Raw genomic sequence first — 24,085 nt, 5'->3', positions numbered from 1 at the left:
TGTGAGACTCTCCAACCTCCTCCTCTCTCTCTCTCTCTCTCTCTCTCTCTCATGGATAATATTGCCATTGGCACATTTATTATGGTGCTTTCTATTCTGCACCATCATGTACGCGGAAGTCGCCAGTACTCTAGTGAAGGGTGTGATATTTTCCAAGGAAGATGGGTTTATGATGAATCATATCCCCTTTATACATCATCACAATGCTCCTTCATAGAGAAGGAATTCGATTGCCTACAAAATGGTCGTTCCGACAAATTCTATCTCAAATTCCGGTGGCAGCCTACTCACTGCAACTTAACAAGGTAAATATATGCAAGTGGTGGATTGCTTTGGTGATTAGAGTCTTCCTCTTCAATTCACTACGTTTGAGTCCAAAACCTCCCCCTCCCTTAGTATCAATGGCTAGATACCCCGGCCTTTGCCGCATGCTTTCTTCAACTTTTAGTTTCAGAAATTATAAATACTTTAATTCTTTAATTCTTTTTTTTTTTAATACTGATGTATATATAGGTTCAACAGTGAAGATTTCTTGCAAAGATTTAAAGGGAAAAGCATCATGTTTGTTGGAGATTCATTGAGTTTGAACCAGTGGCAGTCACTCACTTGTATGCTTCATACAGCAAATCCACAGACTCAGTATAACCTGTACAGGACTGGAGGACTATCCACATTCGCATTCCCAGTGAGACCATTGATACCTACATATTTTACCTTCTTTTTAATTGTTATTGCATTTCTTATATTAGGGAAATAATGTGTGTTGGTTTTTGACCTCTGATTCACGGTTGATTTATTCAATCATGTGGCTATAAACAAAACAAGAAAATAAGATAAAAAGGAAGTGCAGAATCTTTTTCCTTCACAGTAATGCATAATTTTTTATTAGGACATTTTAAATGCGGTCCTTAACTATCAATGTTCTTTGAATGAAATCTTTGTGGTTTTTAGTTTTTGATTGAAGTCACTTACATTAACATTAATGTAATAATGTATTTCTATGTAGGTTATTATATTTTTACATTAAAAATAAAATTTACAGTTATTTATATTAATGAGATTTTAACAAAACTCATAATTTATAGGATTAAAAATATTAAAGATGAATTATACTCTCCAATATATTGTGTGTGTACATATACACACACATGGGTACGTTCATCAAAACTAACCAAAAAATTATTGTACCAAAATATGGGTACATTTAAAAAAAAAAAAAATTAGGCTTAATAACATTATTAAATTTCTTTTATTAAACTTTTGATATGGATACATTCTCAAATCAACGAAATAGAATGTACCTATATAAGTTTAAAAAATAGATTAGAGAAAAGATTGAATATGAATTTTATATAAAAACTGAGTACATTTTATATTAAAAAAAGGGTACATTTTTAATATAACAAATTGGTATATTGAAGAATGGATACATATAAGATTAAAAAATTGAATTTTTTTGGGTAAATTATATAAAACTATCTTAACTATTGGCTTAGTCACAGTTTCATACCCCATCTTTAAAAAAATATCAATGTCATACCTCATCTTACGAATTTGTTACAATTTCATACTTTCCGTCAGTTTGTCTGTCAATTATTCCGTTAAATAGTGATGTGGCTTGAGACGGAACCTACTTTCAATTTTAATTAGATTAAAAAATAACTAAATATTAAAAAATTAAAAAAAAAACAAAAACAAACAAACTACAAACTACAAACAACAAACCCACACCCAGATCTCTTTCCTTCCCCCTCACCTCTCCGCAACTGCCGCCCTCTCTTCCTCCATCTCCACCTCCGCACTCCTCCCCCTCCCCCTCCTACACACCCGTCACCCTCTCCATGTACGCCCACTCTCCTTCCCCATCGTCATCGTTCGTATGATTTGTGAACCCTACCACACACCCATCGCCGACAAAGCCCTCTCACCAAATCGCCTTCCACTCCTCCGAATCTCACCGATGACGGCTTGGCCTTTATTGTTCTTGCTGTTGCCGAACTAATTCTTCATCAAAATTGAACGGCCGGGAGATCCGGGGTGGTTCATGAATCGTACGGACGACGATGACGGGGAAGGAGAGTGGGCGTATATGGAGAGGGTTATGGGTAGTGGTGAGGGTGATGGGTGTGTAGGAGGGGGAGGGGGAGGGGGAGGAGTGCGGAGGTGGAGATGGAGGAAGAGAGAGCAGGAGTTGCAGAGAGGGAGTTGCAAAGAGGTGAGGGGGGAAGGAAAGGGATCTGGATGTGGGTTTGCTGTTGTTGGTTTTTTTTTTTTTTTTAAATAAATATTTAGTTAATTTTTTAATTTAGTTGGAATTGAAAGTAGGTCCCTTCACTATTTAACAGAAGAATTGACAGACAAATTGATGAAAAGTATGAAATTGTAACAAATTCGTAAGATGAGGTATGACATTGACATTTTTTAAAGATGGGGTATGAAATTGCGACTAGTCCAATAGTTAAGGTAATTTTCTGTAATTTATCTAATTTTTTTTATAAAAATTTAATGGGTAAAAACTTATTCTAATTTTATTTTTTATATTTTGGAAATGTTTGAATAGAAAATTAATTAGGAGTTTAATAAGGGTATGAGTATTAAAACTGTAAATCAATTACTAATTTTCATTATAAAAAATTATGTAACTTACATGTAATTCATTAATATATTAACACTAGAAATTTTGATCAAAATTTAAAAATTAATAAGATCTTAATAAACATTAAAAATTAAGAATTGGATACTGATTTTTCCTTTTTTATTTTTATGTTTTGGGTCTCATATAAGTATATTACTGTAGATGTAGTGGTCCACCTAACTATAAAAATAGTAGAAAAGACGACAATTATGCTGTAATGATTCATGCATTACTCTACCAGCAATTATTTTGGAAATTAGGTAAGCTTAATGCATGTGAACTGGAAAGAGCAACCGCAAGGATGGAATATTAATCATAGATTTCTTTAATTAGAGATTCCTTAGTTTCAAATCTCTTCCCTAAAATATAGCCTCTCAGCGTCAAAACTTGACAAAAAGATATAAAAAAAGGTGAGACCACCTATAAATCTTTAGCTACCAGCTACCAGAATATTATTACGTTAATTAAATTTGTTTAGTACATGACGACTAAGGCCTCCTTGGTTATAGATAAGGTTAAAAACATGCTAGATTTGAATAAATAACGACATAGTACCGCATATTATTTGGTGAACAAAATTTGGTAACTAAATTTTGCAAGTGCATCATTACTCTGATCTAATATGTGTCAGCCATGCGCTTGACTTGAGTATCGTCATGTGTGAGGAGGCATGCGAGGATGTAGAGTGTTGTCCCACGTCAGAGAATTAAGAGATCTTGCATGTGATTATAAAGAATCAAGTTAATTCCCTTATTGCTAATTAGTTTTAGAGTAGAACATCAACTTTCAATCACACACACGTCAGTTATTAATGGTCTAGCTAGAGTAATTTGATGTCATCAAGTGATTCTAAAACCGTATTGTTCCACATCTGGCTACAGGCATACAATATGAAGGTCATGTTCTCTCGGAATGCATTTCTGGTTGATACAATAAGCACAACTGCTGGTCGAGTTCTTAAACTCGACTCTATCGAAAGTGGGAAACTGTGGAGGAATAGTGATGTTTTGGTCTTCAACTCATGGCATTGGTGGCTTCACACCGGAAGGAAGCAACCGTAAGTTCAATTTTCCAACACCCTATGGGCCGGTGCTAGATACAAAACTGCTTAAATAATTGAATTTGTAAATTTATCTTGTAAAAATTTGGTTAATTAACATCGTTAAGTAAATGAACGTATGTGTTGCAGTTGGGATCTAATTCAAGAAGGAAGCCATACATACAAAGACATGGATCGCTTGGTTGCATACGAGAAAGCGCTCAAGACATGGGCTAGATGGGTTGATACAAATTTGGAATCGACAAAAACAAGAGTTTTCTTCCAAGGCGTTTCCCCAGATCATAATAAGTAAGGCTAATTTCATGTAGCACATTGTTTGTAATGTTGCCGCATTATTTTATAAGGTCCAACATGTTATCAAATTATGAACGCCAACCTTTACAATACGAACTTTTATTCAAATGCACATGTTCGGTTATCCTGTAAGAAATCTTGTGGCTTTCATCACATAAGGAAACATTGTTACATTGGTTTAGGATTTAGTATCAATTAGCTAGTGTTTTACCTTATTTTAACACAATTGTTTGTTCATTTTGTTTACATTTCTTCTGCAACCTTTTGTTTTCCTGTCTCATTCTAGTTGTGCAATGTTTTGTCAGTGGAAGTGAATGGGGAGAGGCAGCCTCAAAGCATTGTGAAGGGCAAACGCAACCAATGGTGAGGGATGAGTATCCGGCAGGTTCACTTCCAGCAGAGGTAGTAGTAGAAAGAGTGCTGCGTTCAATGTCAAACCCAGTTCATTTGCTAAATGTCACAACCCTTTCACAACTAAGAAAAGATGGGCATCCATCTGTGTACGGTCACGGCGGTCACAGGGACATGGACTGCAGCCACTGGTGTTTAGCCGGAGTTCCTGATACTTGGAATCAGCTTCTATACGCATCTCTGATAGAAAGCAAAATCAGTTACTAACTGTGTATGTGGACTCGGAAAATTGAAAGTAAGATGTAAGCCCTCAGGTTTAGTCCAATTGGCGATTCCATCCAATTAATATGGTTTACATACGCAAGCATGCGATTTCTACTTATCATCATCATCTTTATTCATCAAAAGTAACACAGTTATGAACAAGTACATATATACTATAAAAAGAGACACTTACTAATACAGTCAATTAGTATTTTTTTCACTTATAAGTGACAGGTCTCGTGGATGGATGACGAGTTCAATACCTACTTATCCTCTCACCCCTTAGGGTAAATCTACCATAAATATATATACACATATACACATATATTATATAGGTTTAGGTTAGGATGACACTTTTTTACACCCATTTTGACAAATATTTTATTGGCTCACTTTGTATTGTATTTCAACGATCTAATCCATCTTCTAGGTCTTCCCTAAAAAATTATGTCTACCAAAAAATCATCAAAAAATTCGAAACCATATGGCTGTAAAATAATAATCATTTTAGTGTTTTTTTTTTTTTTTTTGCATAATCATATTTGTCTATTTTCTTTATTACAAATGAATGACTTACTAGTTTTGGATTTTGTCTAATTTTGATACAAATTTTCTAGGTCACTCTGTAATTTTTTCAAGAATTCGAATCGTCTAGATTTCAATTCATCATTCACAAATCTTCCTTGCAAAAATTTAGACAAATCTAAAATCAATAAGACATGCATTTGTAGTGAAGAAAATGAATTAATACGGTTTTGTAAAAAAACACTAAAAATGACTATCATTTAAGCCAATGATCATATAATTTCTTATCTGAACGATTTTTGGTAGACATAATTTTTTATAACAGACCTAAAAAATAAATGATTGTATTATTAGGCTCGAAAACTTCAACTAAATTTATTTCTCCTTCAAAAGATGAACTTAAAGTAATCAACAAGTGGAGGAAGCTACCGTACTGTAAATAGAATAAGATAATCCTGTTTGGTTGAAAACACAATGGCCCTTTCGTAAGTTGGATTTTCAGTTGTTTTCAGAGGATTGACACTCAAAGCCTTTGGTGAACCTAGTGAATCTGTTTGATTGTTGTTATAAAGGCATCCCACTATTGATTTCTGTCAATAGAAAAGATGAATTAATTTTAGAATAGTTAATATATGTATTAATTTTATACGAGATTATATATGTGATGCTTGTGCCACAAGTAAACTTCTTAATCAAATGATTGTGTCAGTAAACTTCTTAATCAAATGATTGTGTCACTGACTGGCTTATGATTGCTTAATCAAATCTCTCCCTCACAAGGGGGGTCATAGTGACTAGCCCGAGCGACTGTTAACAAAAATACAGGTCTCCGCAAAAGTCGTAAGACAATTTTTTTTATGACAGCCACATGTGGCCCGACAAACACTGCAGCGATGGGTCCCAATGCAGCATATATCACAGAACCTTCCAACAGCTAGCCAACGTGGTAATGGTTACGATTAAGTCACGTCAATATTTTGTATTGCCTTTTTTTTATAGAGATAAGGACAAAAAAAAAAAAAATACATAAATAAAAAGTGTGAAAAGATGGGACAAAAAAAAAGAGGAAATTTAGAGGGAAGTAAATCCTATGCCGCAGCAATCACTGAAGCGACCGTAGTTCAGTATTTATCTTCTGCAAGTTGGAATCTTGATGAAGACCACACTGAGGAGCTGCATGTATATTGTATAGGTTCGGTCGACACAAATGACAAAATTAAAGGAAACAGAAAAATGTGACGAATCGAAGGTAGCTAGCCTCCAACCTTATCATTTTAGAGCGGAGAAAAACCACTCAGAAGTTGGAATAATCCAAACAAAGAGGTCCTCTATACGCCTAAACTACTCAAGCCTCGACCACTAATTTTGCCACTTGCAAAGGCCAATATCTATTCAATTAGATAGGTATATGGAGATTATTTGCCTTCCATTGTATATCGCAATATAGTATATTAGTATTTACCTAAACCACAGGACTTAAGGAAGTGGCCATCTACCATTCAATCTTTATCCAATAGTGGATCAGATTTAATCTTTTGTTGTTATACTTTCTCATTCACCATTAGATAAAGATCAAACGCTATTAGAATTTTCTTGGATTATTTTGTCTATGACAACATGATTATTTACCGCTAATGTACTTAAATATTAATATGAAGAGGCTTAAGACCTTAGCTTTTTTGTGGGGTTGAAAAAGGGCCTTTACTTGTATTAGAGCCTTTGTTTTGAACAAAAGCTATATTGGGAAAATTCAATATAAAGTGATCAGTTCACTTTTGTCAAATATGTCGTCAAACAGAGAATTTAACTCTAGATATGAAGACACAAACCATCCAATCAATGGTCTAACTAATTACTAATGTTATGTTGTTAAACTGCTGATCTAGCAATCAAAATATATTCTTCTTAATTAAGGTGTTCAATTATAAAAGAAAAGCTAATATATCAAGCCAAGAAAAGCTAATATATAACAAGCCCTTAATTGCCATATCGATTAAGAAAAGATTATGCATATAGAGGAAGCCCCCTTATTTAAACAAAAGCAAGACTATAATTCTAAGCAAGTAAAATTATTGTAACTAGCTATCACCCTCTTGTGCCACATGGGTGCTTCCTCTATATTTTCTGCAGCATTGATATTTTCTCTTTTGTGTCAAATAGGAGGAAGGGTGGTGAGTCAAGGGACAATAAAACATGTAAACAGTGCTGGTTCTGGGTCTGGGTCTGGGTGTGACCTTTTCCTTGGGGAATGGGTATATGATAAGTCCTACCCTCTCTACAATTCAGTAGAATGTCCCTTCATTTGGAAGGAATTCGATTGCCAAAAGAATGGTCGACCAGACAATGAGTATCTCAACTACAGATGGCAGCCCACTTCATGCAAATTACCAACGTACATTTCTTATCCATCATTTTTTTTTCTCTCTTCATCTTCTCTATCCAGTCCTTCTTGCCACTATAGCAGAATGTGGATTTTTTTTGGGGGGGGGAAATAGTTACGATAAACATATTCTGACCGTCAAAAAAAAAAAAAAATTATGGTATTTCGTTGTACAAATGGTCAATTTTCAATAATGTCGACAGATTGATCATAAACATATTTCTACAAACTAAATGTTAAAATATGTTTATTGTAGCGAGTTGTCCTTTCGTCATAATTTGCATTTCTATTATTCCTAATTAAGGGTCATTTTCCCTATAAAAAAATTGTGTCATCTCACGCATTCATATACTAATTTATACTCTTAGAATTAACATTAACCCATAATTATGTACGTATATATGTAGGTTGGATGGGAAAAGCTTTTTGGAAAAATTTAGAGGGAAGCGCATTCTATTTGTAGGGGACTCATTGAGCATAAATCAATGGCAGTCCCTCACATGTTTACTTCATAAATCAGTGCCACAAACCAATTACACCTCAAACAGGGTTGGAGGTGTCTCCACATTCAAGTTTCCGGTAAGGCTAACTAGCTTCATTTCCATCTAATACACCCGTCATGTTACTAATCAGGTCCCCTTAATCACACGAAATATGTTAATTACAAGATGTGATCGTGCTCACTTGCACTAATTTGTAGGCCTACGACGTTTCGATCGTACTGTCCCGGAATGCCTTCCTAGTAGATATTGTGCATGAGAGCAGCGGACGTGTTCTAATGCTCGACTCGATTCAGAATGGAAGTTATTGGAGAACCTTTGATGTCTTGGTCTTCAATACCTGGCATTGGTGGCTTCATACTGGAAGAAAACAGCCGTATGTATGCGCATGAATGTTCTGCTATTTTTTTTTTCTTTTTTCCCCCTTTATTTTTCTTTTGCCTTCTTCAAGTTTTTACATTAATTAAACTAAAGCAATGCAGGTGGGAGGAAGTTCGATATGGCGTAAACAACGTACACCAAGACATTGATCGCATGATGGCATATGAGAAAGCTTTGAAGACATGGGCTAGGTGGGTGGACTCGAGTGTGGATCCTGGTAAAACTAAGGTCTTCTTTCAAGGTGTTTCTCCAGATCATATGAGGTAGTTAAGCAATTGGACCTCCTAATTAAACAACATCATCCGCTTAGTTCAACTTTGACAATATTGCAGACCTAGTCGTTGCCAAGTTGACATAGACAAGTTCTTCTGCATCCAAGTTTGAATCACCCTCTCCGTAGCTGAGATTAGATTAGATTGTTGCTCGAATAAAAAACTTTGACCATTAATTTTGTTCCAAAAATAAAAGCAATGACGATTAGTTCTCCCTCGTACAATTAATTGTGATCTAATCTTGTGTTTGTGGTAATGGCCAGTCCAAGAGAATGGGGCGATGATGCAAAATCAGGGAACTGTTTTGGACAAAGGGCACCAGTGATGGGGGCACAATATCCAGGAGGTTCACATCCAGCACAAGTTGTTCTAGAAAACGTGCTGCGGACAATGTCAAAGCCAGTTCATTTGCTCAACATAACAACTCTTTCACAACTAAGAAAAGACGGCCACCCTTCGGTCTATGGTTTCGGCGGCCACCGGAACATGGATTGCACCCATTGGTGTCTTCCCGGCGTTCCGGATAGTTGGAATCAAATTCTGTTTGCAGCACTCTTCCATAGCTAATATGTATATATTTATGTTGTTGCATCCTTCCTTTTTCCTTGAGATTAAATAATCATTTTCTTTTTCTATTAATTACTAATAATGTTTTCCATTTGAAAGCTAGCTTTGGGCTGCAGTTTGTAAGTTGAAGGTTGCGTAGCCTGTATTGGAATTTCGAATATATAGTTTCATTTGTTTATGTGGTATCTTCTGTAATTTTGTTGCCGAGAAATTATGGAATATAATTATCAATAACCCGTAAATTGCTAGTAGGCCTGAGTGAGCCATTACTATATAAAAGATGTTGGCCCATTATTATTGTGAAATTCCTACTATCCCAACGTGTTCCTGTTTTTTTCTTTTTTTCTTTTCTATATATATATATATATATATATATTTGAAGTTATTAGTCATTTCCAAAACCATTAGGCACTCACGAATCTCTCCTACTCTTCTTCTATTTTAAGATATTTTACTTAAATTTTACATGAAATCTCTAAAAATTAATTAAATGCCATCAAACTTCATGAATTTATAATTTATTAAAATCTTTTAAAGTCTGAATTGAATATATCCTTAAATATATAATTTACCAGAGATCATAGGACTTTCTTCCACAATTGATTCCTCACACACTAATTTTGAAAGGATTCTTTTCATAGCACATCAATGTCAAACTAAGCCTTGGTATCTTTAGTGCGGCCTGTCTAATCAGATTGTGGACGTCATCAAAAGTATAATTCTCATGCATTGTAACATGAAAGAAATTCAAGAGATAAAAACAAAGCGATGAGTGCATAAAGAAAGAAGAGGGCGAAGAAATCGTTACCCTAAAACGATGTTGCCACTAGCAAAGGTAGGGAAGGGGCAATTGGTGCCTCTGCTCCAAAAGATTTATACACAGGTAATACAGCTCATGTATATTTTACATTATTTTTGCAAATAATTAAGGACAAACATCATATACACAAAGACTAGTATAAATGTGTATTAATTAGAGTATTTGAGTTGTAAATACCAAAAAAAAAAAAAAAAAAAAAAAAACAAACAAACAAACAAACATATATGTTTATCAATGAGATCGGTCCGAGGTCTCTTTCAACATTAAACATTTTTTATACAACTTTCAATGCTAAACATTGGATAGAAATGTCTCAGAAGACTAAATTATGTAGGAAACTAAATTTGAGATAAAAATTATATCTTTGTCAAACATGCGTATGACGTACTTGTTAGAAGCTTAAAGCTTATAAAACAAAAAAGCAAGTACACCTGTCAAAACATTGCTTGAACCACGAGCAAGGGTATTTGGCCATTTGAGGAAGAGATCATCTCTGAAACTCTTTCATTAAGATTATCAAATCAGATCAAGTGATATATGTTTTTTAAATTTCATCTAACGGTTAAAAATTATCACAGTTTTTAATAGGTTAAAAAAAAGGACTGTTTGATAAAATTTGAAAGATCCAGATCACTTAATCAAATAACTTTGGTAGAAGAAATCCAAAGAGAATCTCTTTCCGACCATTTGACCTTACAACAGAGAGAAGATCTTCGTCACACCCTCTTAGTAAGGATCTCGGAAATCCTTCAACCATAACCGTTGATCCTACATTATTCGTCGTGCAGATCTCAGAATATCCAAAGGCCACACGAACAAGGACATTTGGCCATTTGGCCTTACAACATCTCCGAAGGCCACACGACATTACGCCAGTCCCTAGGAATACAAAACTCCACCGCCTTCTGTAGTGACTGCAACAGAATTCGGTTGTTTTCGATTGTCTCACCGATATTTCTAGCCGACATCTCAGAATATCGAGGATACTGGGTGAAGCAAGCCGGCGTCAGCGAGAATGGGGGCCTCAACTTCGACGGAGCACAAGGTGCCGAACGAACAACGAGAGGCGGAAGCCTTAGCAGCCTCCACCGGAGCTCTTCCGATGCTCCAGAAATCTTTCTCCAACCTCGCCGATCCCCAATCCAATGCAATCCCCCTCCACTCCCTGCAGGTAAAGTTGCCCTTTTTCATTTTATGCCTCTATCAACCAGAAATTGAAGCTTTTGGGTCTGACTTTAACAAAGAATCATACGGTTTTTCAGCAATGTTTCCGTTTAACTTACAAAAACCCAGTAGCATGTGAAGCCATTCCAATGCCTGATTCGTTTCCGGCACTGCTGGATCATCTTGGTGGGTCGATTTCGGACCTGTTTTTCGTGTCGGATAAAGGCGGAGTGAATTGGGTTGAGTTGGTTAGGGGATATAATAAGTGTTGTGCAAGAATGTCTGCGTCTGTGTCACTTAACAAGTTGCTGAGAGTTTTTTCCGTGACACTTAGAAAGGCGGGTTCGCCTTCGAACTTGGAATTTGAATCTGATGATGCTGATTGTAAGATTACCGGATCGCTTATGCCGGCGGACGTGCTTATGCTTCTTTGGATGTGTTGGGCCATGTCTTGGGATTCGAAAATCTCAAATGAGAAACTACATTTACGCTTGCCCGATGTTAAACATGTTGTTTTATCTGCTATTGTTTCGTGCGCTGAAGCTGGCAGTGGCTTGAATGTGTGGGATTGCAACTTCTCGGGCTTGGGAGTTCAACTTCCTGTGGGGAAGTTTCAATCTTGGGTTTTGAAAACAGTGCCTGGTCTCCCAGATTGCTTTACACAGTTTGCGCATGGAATAATAAAAAAGTGTGCTTCTCAGAAGGTATGTAATATCTCTTATCAATTGAACAAAATATTAGGTCTTCATGTTTCCATTTCTCTTATATTTCATTATCGTGTTGCCTTGCCGATATGCTTTCATGGTTTAAGGTTCATTATCACATAACCTTGGGAGTATCTTTTATGTATTTAGGTACTTGCTTATACAATGAGTTACTTTTCTAGAACGCTTAGTTTTCACCATTCTATAAACTTGGATATATTTATTACCTGAATGGAATTGATTTTAATGGCAGGATGGACAGGAATGCTCAACTTCTTCAGTGGCAGATAATTCCTCCACCATGGCAAACAGTTCCAATCTTTTGTCCCAAGGAATGGCATGGGCGATTTCCCTCACATTGAGAGGCTCAATAAGTGATGAGATGTCAAAACTATGCTTCACCCACTGTGGCGTTCATGGAATAGATAAGAACCTACTTTACAGGTTTGTCATTTTAACCTCTTGATCTTTTGTGTTTGAATTCTTGCCAATCCATTCAGTTTCCATGTTACTCGACTCTGTTCTGGAATGATTAAATTCTAAATGAAGTCTTGAATATTAATTCAATACCAGTATATACAAGCATAATATCCTAAACATACTTTTTCATTGTTTTCTGGTCTCTGATGTCAATCATTGTAGTAGATGTGTTTTTATTTTTTTATGAAAAAGTTTGCATTAATGCATCCTTACTGTTATTTTCTTGCAAAGTTTGCATACATGTATCCTTACAGCCAAATGATGGTGTTTAGAGTCTTCTAGGAAAATCTCTTGCAAATCCTACTTTAATCGGTTAAGAGGCATTCTGGGTAGTCTTCCTTTAATCTGATCTGGAAATCAAAGGTCCCAGGTTTAAGGTTTTAGCTTGGTTGGGGTTCCATGGGCTGGTGAACACTTGCGACTTACTCGAAAGGAGGAGGCCGGGATCCTTTTGGTGGCCACAATGGTGTATCTTATGTTCGAGCTCAGGAGAGAGTGCTGATCATGTCTCATGTCATGCCCTCTTAGCTGGAAATTGTGGTGTTTTTTATTCAATGATGTTAATACTTGCTGGGTGGTACCAAAAGACTGCTTCTCTTTTTAGTGACAAGTTTAAGATTTTAGGTGGTGGAAAAAAGCTAAAGTGCTTTGGAACTGTTTGGTGATAGCTGTTGTTTGGGCTATTTGGTCAGAAAGGAGTTGATGAATCTTTGATGATGTTAGGGGGCTGGAAGCGGAGGCGGTGTGAGAGAAGGTCAAGTTTTGGGCGGCTCTTTAGGCTCATGTTTCTCCTGTGCTTAGTAACACATCTTTATCTGATCTTGTTCAAGATTGGAAAGTTGTAGTGTGATGATTATCTAGACTGTCTTATTTAGATGTAGCTAAGTCAATTAATTTTTCTCTTGTTTGCTAATGGGTGGCTAACTTGACCAATTATATTTACAGTTTTTTTGTTTTGGAAAAAAGTTTCACCTTTTCAAATAATAATAAAGCATCCTTACTGTTATTTAATGACAGATTGCAGTAGGAACGAGGCTAAGATTTTGTGAGCAGTTCTTTACCTTTTTTACTGTCTAGTGTGTTTGATTGCATACTACTTTGCAGGTCATCTGTTCATGGCAGAGGGTTGAATAGATTCTGGTCCAATGTTGAGGGTTACCAAGGGGCACTGCTCATGCTGATTTCTGCAACTTCCAGAGATGCCAATGATGATAGAGAAAATGAAAGAAAATGGATTGTAGGTACACTCGCGTATCAAGGTTTTGAAAACAGGGATGCTTTTTATGGAAGTCCAGGAAATCTATATGCTGTAACTCCAGTCTTTCATGTGTATCCACCTACTGGTATGTAATGCAGAGGAAAAACGGAAGGAGGGGTGATCTAGTTTATTTTCCTTTCTTAAAATTGTTGATTTGAGGCTTGTGAAGCTAACCAAGTAACAAAATATGACTGGTGACAGGAAAGGAAAAGAACTTTGTGTATTGCCATCTGCATCCCACTGGCAGGGCGTATGAGCCAAAACCAAAGCCTGTGGGGATAGGATTTGGTGGAAGTATGGGAAATGAAAGAATTTTTGTTGATGAAGATTTTTCCAAAGTTACGATTCGGCACCATGCAGCTGACAAAACGTATCAACCTGGCTCCCTCTTTCCTGATCAGGTATACAAGATTGTTGCATTTGACTCTTAACTGTGACTAAAAAATCACGGCGGATAAGGTGTGCTCAGTTAACATTAATCGAATTGGTGCAACTCAGGGCTTCCTACCTGTTGAAGCTTTGGTTTCAGAAGTTGAAGTTTGGGGGCTTGGTGGAAGAGGCGCAAAGGATGTGCAAGATTCATACAAGAAGAGGGAACAACTTTTCAATGATCAAAGACGGAAGGTAATCCATATACTTGTGACACGGTCAATAATTTCATCTTAATTTTAATACCACGGTTGTTTGCCTCTTTTAGGTTGACTTGAAAACATTCGGGAATTGGGAGGATTCACCGGAGAAGATGATGATGGACATGGTCACTGACCCAAATGCAGTTCGACGGGAGGATCGCTAAATAAAACCGCATATGATGCACTGCAAATTTGTGGTTTGCTTTCTGGTGTTTCTGGCTGGTCACGTTGTGACTGTTTGTAGAAATACCGAATTGTGATTGTATTTAGAAGAAAGAAGTCAGCTGGTCGCATGTGTTTTTATTTTATTTTAATCAACAAATGATGTTATCTACACTAAGAGAGGAGGTAGGCTTAGCCTCACAATGAGTTAGAAATAATGTGTTTCAAATTCGTCATAGGCGAGAATCGAACCTAAGACGTCTTACTTACAAGTGAAAAGGAATATCATTAGATTGTAGTATTAAGTGGTAGCAGAGATTGTATTTCTAGATGATGGAATGTAAGTAATAATGAATATAAGTTTAACTCCATTAAACAATGCCCTCTCACTCTCGTCGGACTTTTCCAAATAACACTTGGGGCTGTTTAGATATAAAACTGACACGATTGATGACATTCTTTATCATTCGTAAGCTTGAAAATGTCAGCATATGGTTTGTTTTAAGCGTCTAAATAGCATTGCTCTGCCAAATATTTTTGTCTCGGGTAGTTGACTGCCATTGCAAAACGGACAACATATAATATCTTTTTTAAATTACGTCTCTTGATTTTATGTATCAGCTACATCATTTTTTTTAATTCCTAAATTAGATATCAGAATCCAATCTGATTTTTTATTTTTTTTTTGGGTCAGGCGATATATTTATTAAATTAAATGTAAGATTAGGAAGCCGACATGGTTAGAAAAAGCAAAGACTCAAGTTGAGACATTAAGAAAATAAATAGTAGATGAAAATTCATGTGTGAGCAGAAACAGGTTGACATTAAAAAAGTAAGTGCTACATTTTTTTTTCTTACCACAAAATTCAAAATTCAGATACCTTCTCCATAATTATCATTCAGGTTCCCGTACTCGATGTCAAAAAAATTACGCTGAGGAATTACAAGATATATACACAGTACACTCTAATGCAAATCAATACAAGACCACGACCGAGTTCATGCTAAAACACATATCAAGCACGACGCTTACTAAGACGCCAAGAGTTAGGTTCATGGTACCTGTCATATAAGGGTTCAACTCGTTCCTGACGCCTACTAAGACGCGCTTACTCATCTTTGTAGGATCTGATACTTTGAAGAACCTTGGTGCCAGTTCTACCAGCCATTTGGGATCAACGACCGTCACCTCGCGCATGTACTCCTTTGTAGTCATAACCAACTCATGGTAGATGACCCAATCTGGTTGTCTCTGGAAGAGAGCACTGCTTGGGTGAATATAAACTGGCTGGTTCTCGACTAGGGTTATATAACCCTCCAGTGGGTCCTTTCTAGCACCATGGAAGAAAAAACCTGCTGTAATTGCCTTCCTGATCTTTGTAAAATTCTTTCCTGCACTGACCACGTCCAATTTATACCTGAAGATCACAATCAGTGGTCAGATCGCAATTTCATGTTCAAATCCTAATACTGAACTTCGATCCATTGACCAGTTCTCTACTTCACATTGTAAAATAAACGAAAACAAGGAAGTGATAGTAGAGCGTTACATTACGATACAAACAAGAAAGGACTCTGATGCTACAAGTGTAAAGCTTTTTATGATGATGCTACATTGTGCTATCCTGGAGTTTACGTGATGATGTTATGACAATTGATGAGGGTCCATTAATGGTGGAGGGGAACGTGCCTCCTCTATCGAATGTTCTGAGATAACTCTATCAACAATTGATGAGAACACGTCTTAAGAACAACAAATGGGGCAATTAGCTGTAGACAAACGGAAGTTGCCAAGATAGATCATAGAACACTACTCCCTATAAAAATGGCTGTCAGAAAGTACTGGTGCAATAACTCTATGAAAAAACAAAGTTGAAGTCGCATGACAATTCATAATGACCCTTATATACCAGGTCTCTAGATTGTAGCAAATAAACTAGGCCTGAACAGCAGTCAGCATTTCCGTCAAGTAACAGTAATTGGATTTCTATATGATGCAATTACGAAAAGATGGCAAACCAGAACACGGTCATTAAATTTTTTAGAACCTTGCATATACATGTTAAACCAGAAGGGGGAAAACCCATGCAACCACTACATACACAAAAGATAAACCAGATGAACAAGCATGACACGACAGCAAGATGAATCAGAACTACATACTTGTCCATGATGCTCAGAAGCTGTTTTCTGACATCCTGTGCCCTCCTCAAGGATCGGGACCGAACAAAGTTCTCAAAACACCATGGACCTGAGAAATTCTTAGCTTTCCAAGCCTCATAGACTGCAAGTAAAGTCAGATGGTCTACCTCTGGCTGGAAAAACTTAGCTCTCTTCTGATCAGCCTGGGCTTGTTTTTCCCTAGGCCTGTAAAAGATATTGCCTGTCTGAATCATTGCAATGATGGTCAAGATCTCATCACTACATCCGAGGTCCACACTGGCAAGAAGCATTTTAGATAACGGTGGATCAAGCGGAAACTCAGCCATTTTCCTGCCCAATTTGGTCAGCAGCCCCTCCTCATCCAGTGCTCCTAAACTGTACAGTTGTTCCATGGCAGAAATGAGTGCTTGGGGTGAAGGAGGATCCATAAAATCAAAAGAGAGGAGATCATTTATCCCCATGGCTTTCATCGTGAGGGTGGTAGCTCCAAGATTTATCCTCTGGATTTCTGGAATTGAAGCAGGGGACATTTCATTGCGGTATGCACTCTCAGTGTAGAGACGGTAACATTTCCCAGGCTACATTTCCCAGGCCCTGTGCGTCCGGCTCGCCCAGCTCGTTGCTTGGCTGATGCTTGTGAAATTGGAGTAATGACAAGTGAATCTAACCCCTGCTTTGGGTTATAAACATTTTGCTTTGCAAATCCAGGATCGATGACATAAAATATCCCATCAATGGTCAGCGATGCTTCAGCAATATTAGTAGCCACAACCACTTTCCTCTTCCCTGGTGGGGCAGGATCAAATATCCTTGACTGCATTTCACTAGGAAGGGCACTATACACTGTTAATGTAATTAACTCTGGAACATTTTTACCTAGACCTTTCATCCTCTCATAAAGAGACTGGCATGCAAAATCAATCTCTTCTTGTCCAGTCAGGAAGAGAAGGATGTCACATTCAGGTTCTGTCAAGTGGATTTGTAGAACAATGATCAAAGCTGCATCAAGGTAATCACTTTCTGGCTGCTTGGTGTAGAGTATCTCGACAGGAAAAGTTCTCCCGAGGATAGTGAAGATGTTACAATTGAAGAAATAACCTGAAAACTTCTCTACGTCCAAAGTAGCAGAGGTGACAATCAAACGAAGGTCTGGTCGCCGCTTCACAAGCTGCTTCAGTAATCCAAAAAGAACGTCCGTGTGGATTGTCCTCTCATGAGCTTCATCAAGCATGACCACAGAGTATTGGGACAGGTTCTCATCAATCAAAATCTCCCTAAGAAGCATACCATCGGTCATGTACTTGATGACAGTATCTGGTCCAGTGTCATCCTCAAAACGAATAGCATAGCCAACTTCCTCCCCCAAACGACAACTAAACTCTTCAGCCACCCTCTTGGCTACAGACATTGCAGCAACCCTACGGGGCTGTGTACATCTAATCTTGCCCTTTGTCGTGTAACCCGCTTCTGCAAGATACTGTGTTAGCTGGGTTGTCTTACCAGAACAAGTCTCACTAATGACGACGAGCACTTGATTCTCATTCACGACCTGAACCAATTCTTTCTTCAGCTTGTATATAGGCAAGCTTTGTCTCTGTTCCTGAATTGATAGCTTGGACCTCTGCCCAAAGCTGATGGTTTTCCCAAAAGCATCCTTCTTCCACTCAGGCATATCATATGCAGACAAACCAACACCTCTAAGCTCCTGGGCAAGATGCATCTCACCAGTCTTTGGCATTGGATCTTCCCAGGGACGATTCAGATCTTTTGGGATGGAATCCAACATGGTTCTTTGCTGCTGCTCTCGCACTTCTCTTTGCTCCTTAATGAGTGCAGATTGAAGTGCAGCTGCACGACTCAAAGACCCTTCTGGATTCTTAAAGATTTTGACAGGCGACATATCCACTGAATACCTGGTTTGCCCATTCAAAAAGGCTGGTTCATCTTTATTGAGCTCAATCTCAAGCTCTTCTTCAGCTCCCTCTTTCTGGTATAGCATCTCATCTACTTCGTCATCATACATTGGGTACTCTGTCACACCCAAAACACCTGAGGCAATTAACTGTTTGGCTTCCCACTTCTCAGGCGAATTCATTCTCTTCAATGGCCGGCGTGATGGACCAACATTATCCTCTTCCACGATTCTAATCCCAGAAAGACCCGTCCTAGCCACAGGTCCGTTTCTGGACACTGACATGTTGGTCCTATGAGCATCATCCTCTAAGCTCTTCTTCAATGGAAGCAAATCCTTCCCAGAATGCTGATCAACACCCTTCATCGAGAGGCTCAACTTCTAACCCAAAACCGAAATCACCTTCACATAAACTTCCTGATCCCGCTTCACCACATCCTTAGCATTACTAATTCGCCGAGTTGCCATTTGTGAAACATGAACCAAACCTTCTTTCCCTCTCAAATCATTTAACTGAACAAAGCAACCAGTGTCCGTCATTCTCGAAACCCTACGCCTACACACTTGGTACAATTCAGGCTCATTGGAAAGGTTCTTACTAGGACCATTCCGCCTATCCCTATTACCTCTCCTTCTTTCCCCGTCATCATCATTATATTGTGAATTTTTACAATTATCGTCTCTATCATGCCTATCACTTCCCCTGTCTCTCCCACCTCTATCCCTAGCTCTGTGCCTATCACGATCTCGATCTCTATCTCTATCTCTATCTCCATCCCCATTCCCATCCCTATATCTATCTCTACCTCTCTGCCTATTGTCTTCACACTCGCCGCCCCGCTCCTCTACGCCGGTGTGCTTCTCCCTGGTCTCCAGCTCAATTTCCTTATCAATTTCCTTAACTCTATCTCTATTATCAGCAATAGGCAAAGCCTTAAACTTGGTTTTCTTACCTTCAGAAGCGTCGTCTTCCTTCGAAATGTCTTTCTCCGGCTTCGGCTTCGGAGGAAGGATTGCGTGGACGATAGTAAGGAGTGAACGGACAAAGTAGTCTGTCATCTCGGCGCCGTTCTCCTTCAATCGGGTGTCGAATTCGTCCACCGTCTCACAGTTCCGTCCGATTTCGATGATGAACTCCGCCAGAACTTTGTCCCCAAACCCTAGATGCGTTTCAAGCTCTGAACAGACTTTGGAGACCAGCGAAAGGTACTCCAACTTTTTCATACCGTTGTCGGCAGTCGCCATTGTTTCCGGTAGGATTGATCGATTCGAAGACAAATTACGGCAAGGTTTTGCGACAAATTTGATTAAAACGGGGGAAATTTTCAGTGGTTATGATAATTATTAGCGTTTTTGGTTACCAGTACCGTTGATTTGAGTTGCAGCGATTAGCACCAGGGATAGGCATGGCCCGGGCCGGCACAAAATTGGAGGGACCAAACCAGTAGTTTATTTAAGAATAGAGCCAGATTGAACTCGGTTCGTTTTAAACGCCCCATTTCTTACGGGTCCACGGATTCCAGTTTTCTCTTTTGATTTTTGTTAACAGACCTTTTATGAATGCTTAAAATAACCGGTGCTCGGCTGGAAGGCTTTTGTGAATACTAATTTAGATATCGTATCGTCACATCCAACAATTGTAGTATTTCTTGCCTTGAACCTCTTAACATAATTGTGGATTGACTCATTTGAGTCCTTCTTGATGTTGAAGAGGTGACCGAACTTCTTGTAGGACAAGTATTCTTTAGTGAAAACAAAGATTGTTGAAGTTCTGGATGGATCGTGGCGTCAGGGTGTAGAACAAGTCTTGCACCTCGCCTTGTAAAGTTGTAGCAAAATTTTTGCACATAAGTGCATCATTGTTCTTGTAAAGAATCATAGTATTGTGGTAATGCTTGAGATGTCTCTCCGAATTCTCGTCTCCTTTGAATAGAGTGAAGTGAGGCATAATGAACTTGCGAGGTGGATTTGTCCGCTCAATCTTATCCATGAATGGTGACTGACTGATTTGGTCACATCTCTTCCAAGTATTTCGTGCATAACCTCAATTCGCTGGAAATCGCTCAATTAATATCCGTTCTACTTCCACCTAGATTTGCCATTGATGGGGCAATGGTACCTTAGGCTACCCCTTGCGGTGGTTTGCAGGCATGTACTACTATTCCTGATGGCTTTCTTGTTCATGTTGCAGTAACAAAATACGTTGTTCATCTTTGGCTGGTGAGTGAGTTGCTCATGTTTGCATGTCGTTGAGTGCCAGGTTTTGACCTTGCGTTTTCTCAAGCTTTTTCATGTTCTCTATGTCTCCTACTCCTATATGTGGTGAGAGAAGCTCTTTGTGAGCCAAGTCGAGAGTGGACACTACACTTGGACTCAAGCCTTGAGTAACTTTTAGAGCGTGGACACTGTTTTTTAACACTTTTTGGAATGGAAGCTAAACTACCTTTTGGTTCTCCCAAAAAAAAAAAAAAATTCATTTTTGAACCGATTCCAACCATTAATGTACACACGCATGCGCGCCAAGTTGGGAACAAACACTTCTTTATGCACCAAGGCAGGATAAAACGTTTCCGTGAAGGGCAAGGTAAGAGTGCACACTGCCTAAATGCTTGGTTTGAGATTGTTTGAGCGGCTCTGTTTAAATTTGCTTGAGAAGTTGATTCACCAAAGTAGTTTGTTGTACGAGTGCACTTGTAAGGTCTGCGACCTGTCGGGTTATGTTTAAGTTGCCATTCAGAGTGAAGGAGGTAGGTTGATAGACATCTTTGCCAGTGGTGGAAATATAGTGGACATTGGGCATGAAATTTGAGTTGGGATGAGTAAAATCTGCCAAAAAAAAAGGAGAAAGCACCTCTGGTTCAATTACTTGTTCGTGGGTCAAACCGAACGATATTTTCTATATTGAATCCGGCCAAGAGTCCAGCACCGATTTAACTGAACTGACTCTAGACTAGTTAGGAGGCGCAAAGCTGGGTAAAGCATTGAGCTTTTACATAATGAGCTTAGGTGGCTTGAGCCTGGGAGGCGTGCTTAACTGTAGCATTAGTGTTGATGTTGCTGTTCGGGTAGCCTATGCTGCATCAATTGTTGTGGTTGTTGCTGGTGATGAAATGGTGATTGTGGCCGAGGCAGGGTTGGTGACAGTCGCCCACGTCCATATTTCGCTATGTGGAACAACGAAGTGGGGCTAGGTTCTTCTTGTTGGTTCCATTTGTTGTGATTTCGAAATTTCCTAGTATGTTTTCCTTCTTCTAGGACACACGAATCAAGGAATTAAAAAAATTTGGAGATTAGATACTTTAGAAAATTCAAAGAGCTAGAAATTCAAAAAGAATTGTTAGAGCTTCTTTAAGATTTGAATCAAGCTATCAATGAAAGCACCAATTTGTGATAGCATTTTGCCTTCTTTTGATTTGACAAACTTGTACCTATAAAACAAAGAGACACCTTAGGTTAGCTACTAAAGCAACGCGCCGAAATGGAAGATTAGCCAATGAACTTCCGATGCCTAAGTCAGAAACTCTTAAAGAGAGTGAGTGATTAAGGATTGAATTACATAGCATCAACTTACCATAGAATGAATTGGTTGTGGGGTATTTATACGAGCGAGGTCGGCTACTTATGTAAGGGATCCCATGCCATATATCAATGTCTGATTAGCCATAGTGTGTCAACGATTAGATGCAGTAAGGAAATGTCTTTAAGATACTGAAATATCTTAGAGATGCTAGAGAATAATCGTTAAAGATATTATTAAGTTAATTAATAATATTTTAAGAATTATCTTTGGAGAATCTTTTAGGGGGAGTTTGTTTGCCCTCACTAACTATCACTAGACTAGACTGGACTAACTATTAGTCTAGTCGGGTGTTTGTTATTATCCAGGACTAGTGTTAATGAGACTAGCCCAAACTCGCCTACACTAAAGGCTTTACTAAAGGTTCTTAGCGAGAGTCCCCGAAAACTATGGGACTAGCTAAGACCTCTCCCTGCTCTCTGTTTCACTCTTTCTTTCCTCTCTCCTCGCCCTGAACTTAAACCCAAAATCAGGCAGATTCGTCACTCACTGCGCTGCGCATCTCATGTTTATCATCGATCTCGCAGTCGAGAGGCAACAATTCTCCTCTTCTCAAATCCTCGGCTTGCTCGACCTCCGCTCGATCGCGCCTTCATCCACCACGACACCGTCGCCAAAATCTTTGACTCCCACCAAAACCCAGAAAACAAAAATCAATTGCAAAACCCATATTATATTCTTCAAAAGTGCTTGAGTTGTGAAAAGGGTGGAGTTTGATGATAATAGTGAAAAGGAATGGAGTTTGATGATTTGCAATTTCAACATCCAAAAGATGGCTTTTTCTGATAATAGTGAAAATGAATGGAGTTTGATGAAGAAGGGGAAAGTAGAGCGAGAGTGAGATGGAGTTGGATGGGCATGAGAAAAAGATGGAGAGCTTTCGGGAGTGGGAGAGTTTTCTAGAAAAGGGCAAAAAAAGAAAAAAAAATGTAAAAGATAAGATTTAATTATTATTTTAGTTATTTAGTCCGATACTGCACCAAACGCTTCACTAAATTAGTCCAGCTTAATCTAGCTTAAGCTAGTCCAACTTAGTCCCTGCAGCTAATCCAGTTCAAGACAATCTGGTGCAACAAACGCACCCTTATTGGATTTGATTGCATTTCCTTGAATAAAGGAATATGTCTTCAAGTAGGAAGGTTAAAGGTAGGAATTAGTTATTAATTATACCTTTAATTTCCTTGTCATGAGCAGAAGAGCTTGAAAAGATTGTAGTCCTCGTTTTAGCTCCCGAATTTTCTGAATTATTTTTTGTGCACTCCACACTTGTTTTTTTAAGGGTTTTTAAAATTTTTTTTTTAAGAAAATTAATAAAAATGACTTCAAAATTTTAAATTTTAACAAAAAAATCATCTACTAATTTTATTTAATAATTAGGACAAATCCGCCGTAAAATCAACCCAATAAAATTTGCCCAAGCACTGAGATCCCATTTTGTACAGATCTCATATTCCTTTTCTCTATGCAATTTTCCCATTTCATCACCCCAGTCGCCAATCTTCTTCTCCGTTAAATCAATGAGATCCCATCTCACTTGATTCTATGGCTCTGCGATTGACCAGGTAATATCTCTTCAAACTAAATCAAGATCCAACTCTTCATTCGCCATGGAAGGGAAGGCTAAGCTTCGGCCTCCTCCAACGCCTTCTCCTTCATGTCGAAAGGGTGGAGGGAAGTGAAGCACTCGGCCGACGCGGATCTTCTATCGATGAAGCACCGGCCAAACAAGTTCAAGAACCTAGCGACGTCGTTCGACCGCGAGCTCGAGAGCCTCTTCAAGTTCAACTTCCTGCCGTCGTCGGCGGGGATTCGATCGATGGCATTGCAGTCGACCGAGATAGCCTTCGTCAAAAAGTTGCAGTCCCGGGTCGAATCTTTCTTCCTATATTTTGTGAAAAATGGGTTTTACTGTTTTCTTGTGGAAATTGAGTTCAATTTTGTGTTTTTGGAATACCATTTTGGGATTTAGGCTGATTGTAAAATG

At 38.3% G+C, this 24,085-nt stretch overlaps 3 protein-coding genes and 1 pseudogene across 5 annotated transcripts; 3 read left to right on the top strand and 1 right to left on the bottom strand.

Moving 5' to 3' along the window:
- On the top strand, positions 1-4,722 carry LOC137741037 (protein trichome birefringence-like 43). Its single transcript, XM_068480845.2, has 5 exons — positions 1-305; positions 514-685; positions 3,517-3,692; positions 3,825-3,983; positions 4,295-4,722. The coding sequence occupies exons 1-5, from the start codon at positions 52-54 to the stop codon at positions 4,605-4,607; spliced, it is 1,074 nt and encodes a 357-aa protein (XP_068336946.2). The 5' UTR covers positions 1-51; the 3' UTR covers positions 4,608-4,722.
- Positions 4,723-7,158: 2,436 nt separating this feature from the next.
- Positions 7,159-9,471, top strand: LOC137741140 (protein trichome birefringence-like 43). Of its 2 annotated transcripts, none has more exons than XM_088699518.1 (5): positions 7,159-7,521; positions 7,917-8,088; positions 8,210-8,389; positions 8,484-8,653; positions 8,926-9,471. In XM_088699518.1, exons 1-5 carry the CDS (start codon positions 7,232-7,234, stop codon positions 9,227-9,229), a joined length of 1,116 nt encoding a protein of 371 aa, XP_088555644.1. In that variant the 5' UTR covers positions 7,159-7,231; the 3' UTR covers positions 9,230-9,471. The 2 variants fall into 2 exon arrangements, with proteins under 2 accessions (XP_088555644.1, XP_068337045.2); XM_068480944.2 differs by having other exon boundaries at positions 7,165-7,521; positions 8,210-8,385; positions 8,492-8,653.
- A 1,019-nt stretch (positions 9,472-10,490) lies between these two features.
- Positions 10,491-14,680, top strand: LOC137740302 (TLD-domain containing nucleolar protein). The gene is made up of 7 exons (XM_068480163.2): positions 10,491-11,220; positions 11,312-11,917; positions 12,171-12,361; positions 13,502-13,740; positions 13,857-14,056; positions 14,154-14,279; positions 14,353-14,680. The coding sequence occupies exons 1-7, from the start codon at positions 11,065-11,067 to the stop codon at positions 14,449-14,451; spliced, it is 1,617 nt and encodes a 538-aa protein (XP_068336264.2). The 5' UTR covers positions 10,491-11,064; the 3' UTR covers positions 14,452-14,680.
- Positions 14,681-15,253: 573 nt separating this feature from the next.
- LOC137740221 (putative pre-mRNA-splicing factor ATP-dependent RNA helicase DEAH5) lies at positions 15,254-19,858 on the bottom strand (annotated as a pseudogene). Its single transcript, XR_015966740.1, has 2 exons — positions 16,613-19,858; positions 15,254-15,867 (listed from the first exon to the last, which is right to left on the bottom strand). The product of XR_015966740.1 is annotated as a putative pre-mRNA-splicing factor ATP-dependent RNA helicase DEAH5 (transcript).
- Between the last annotated feature and the right edge of the window lie 4,227 nt (positions 19,859-24,085).

Source organism: Pyrus communis, chromosome 9 (genome assembly GCF_041283825.1).
Source record: "Pyrus communis isolate YQ-2024b chromosome 9, ASM4128382v1, whole genome shotgun sequence".
Taxonomy (NCBI): Eukaryota; Viridiplantae; Streptophyta; class Magnoliopsida; order Rosales; family Rosaceae; genus Pyrus; species Pyrus communis.
This window is presented reverse-complemented; position numbering and strand designations above follow the sequence as displayed.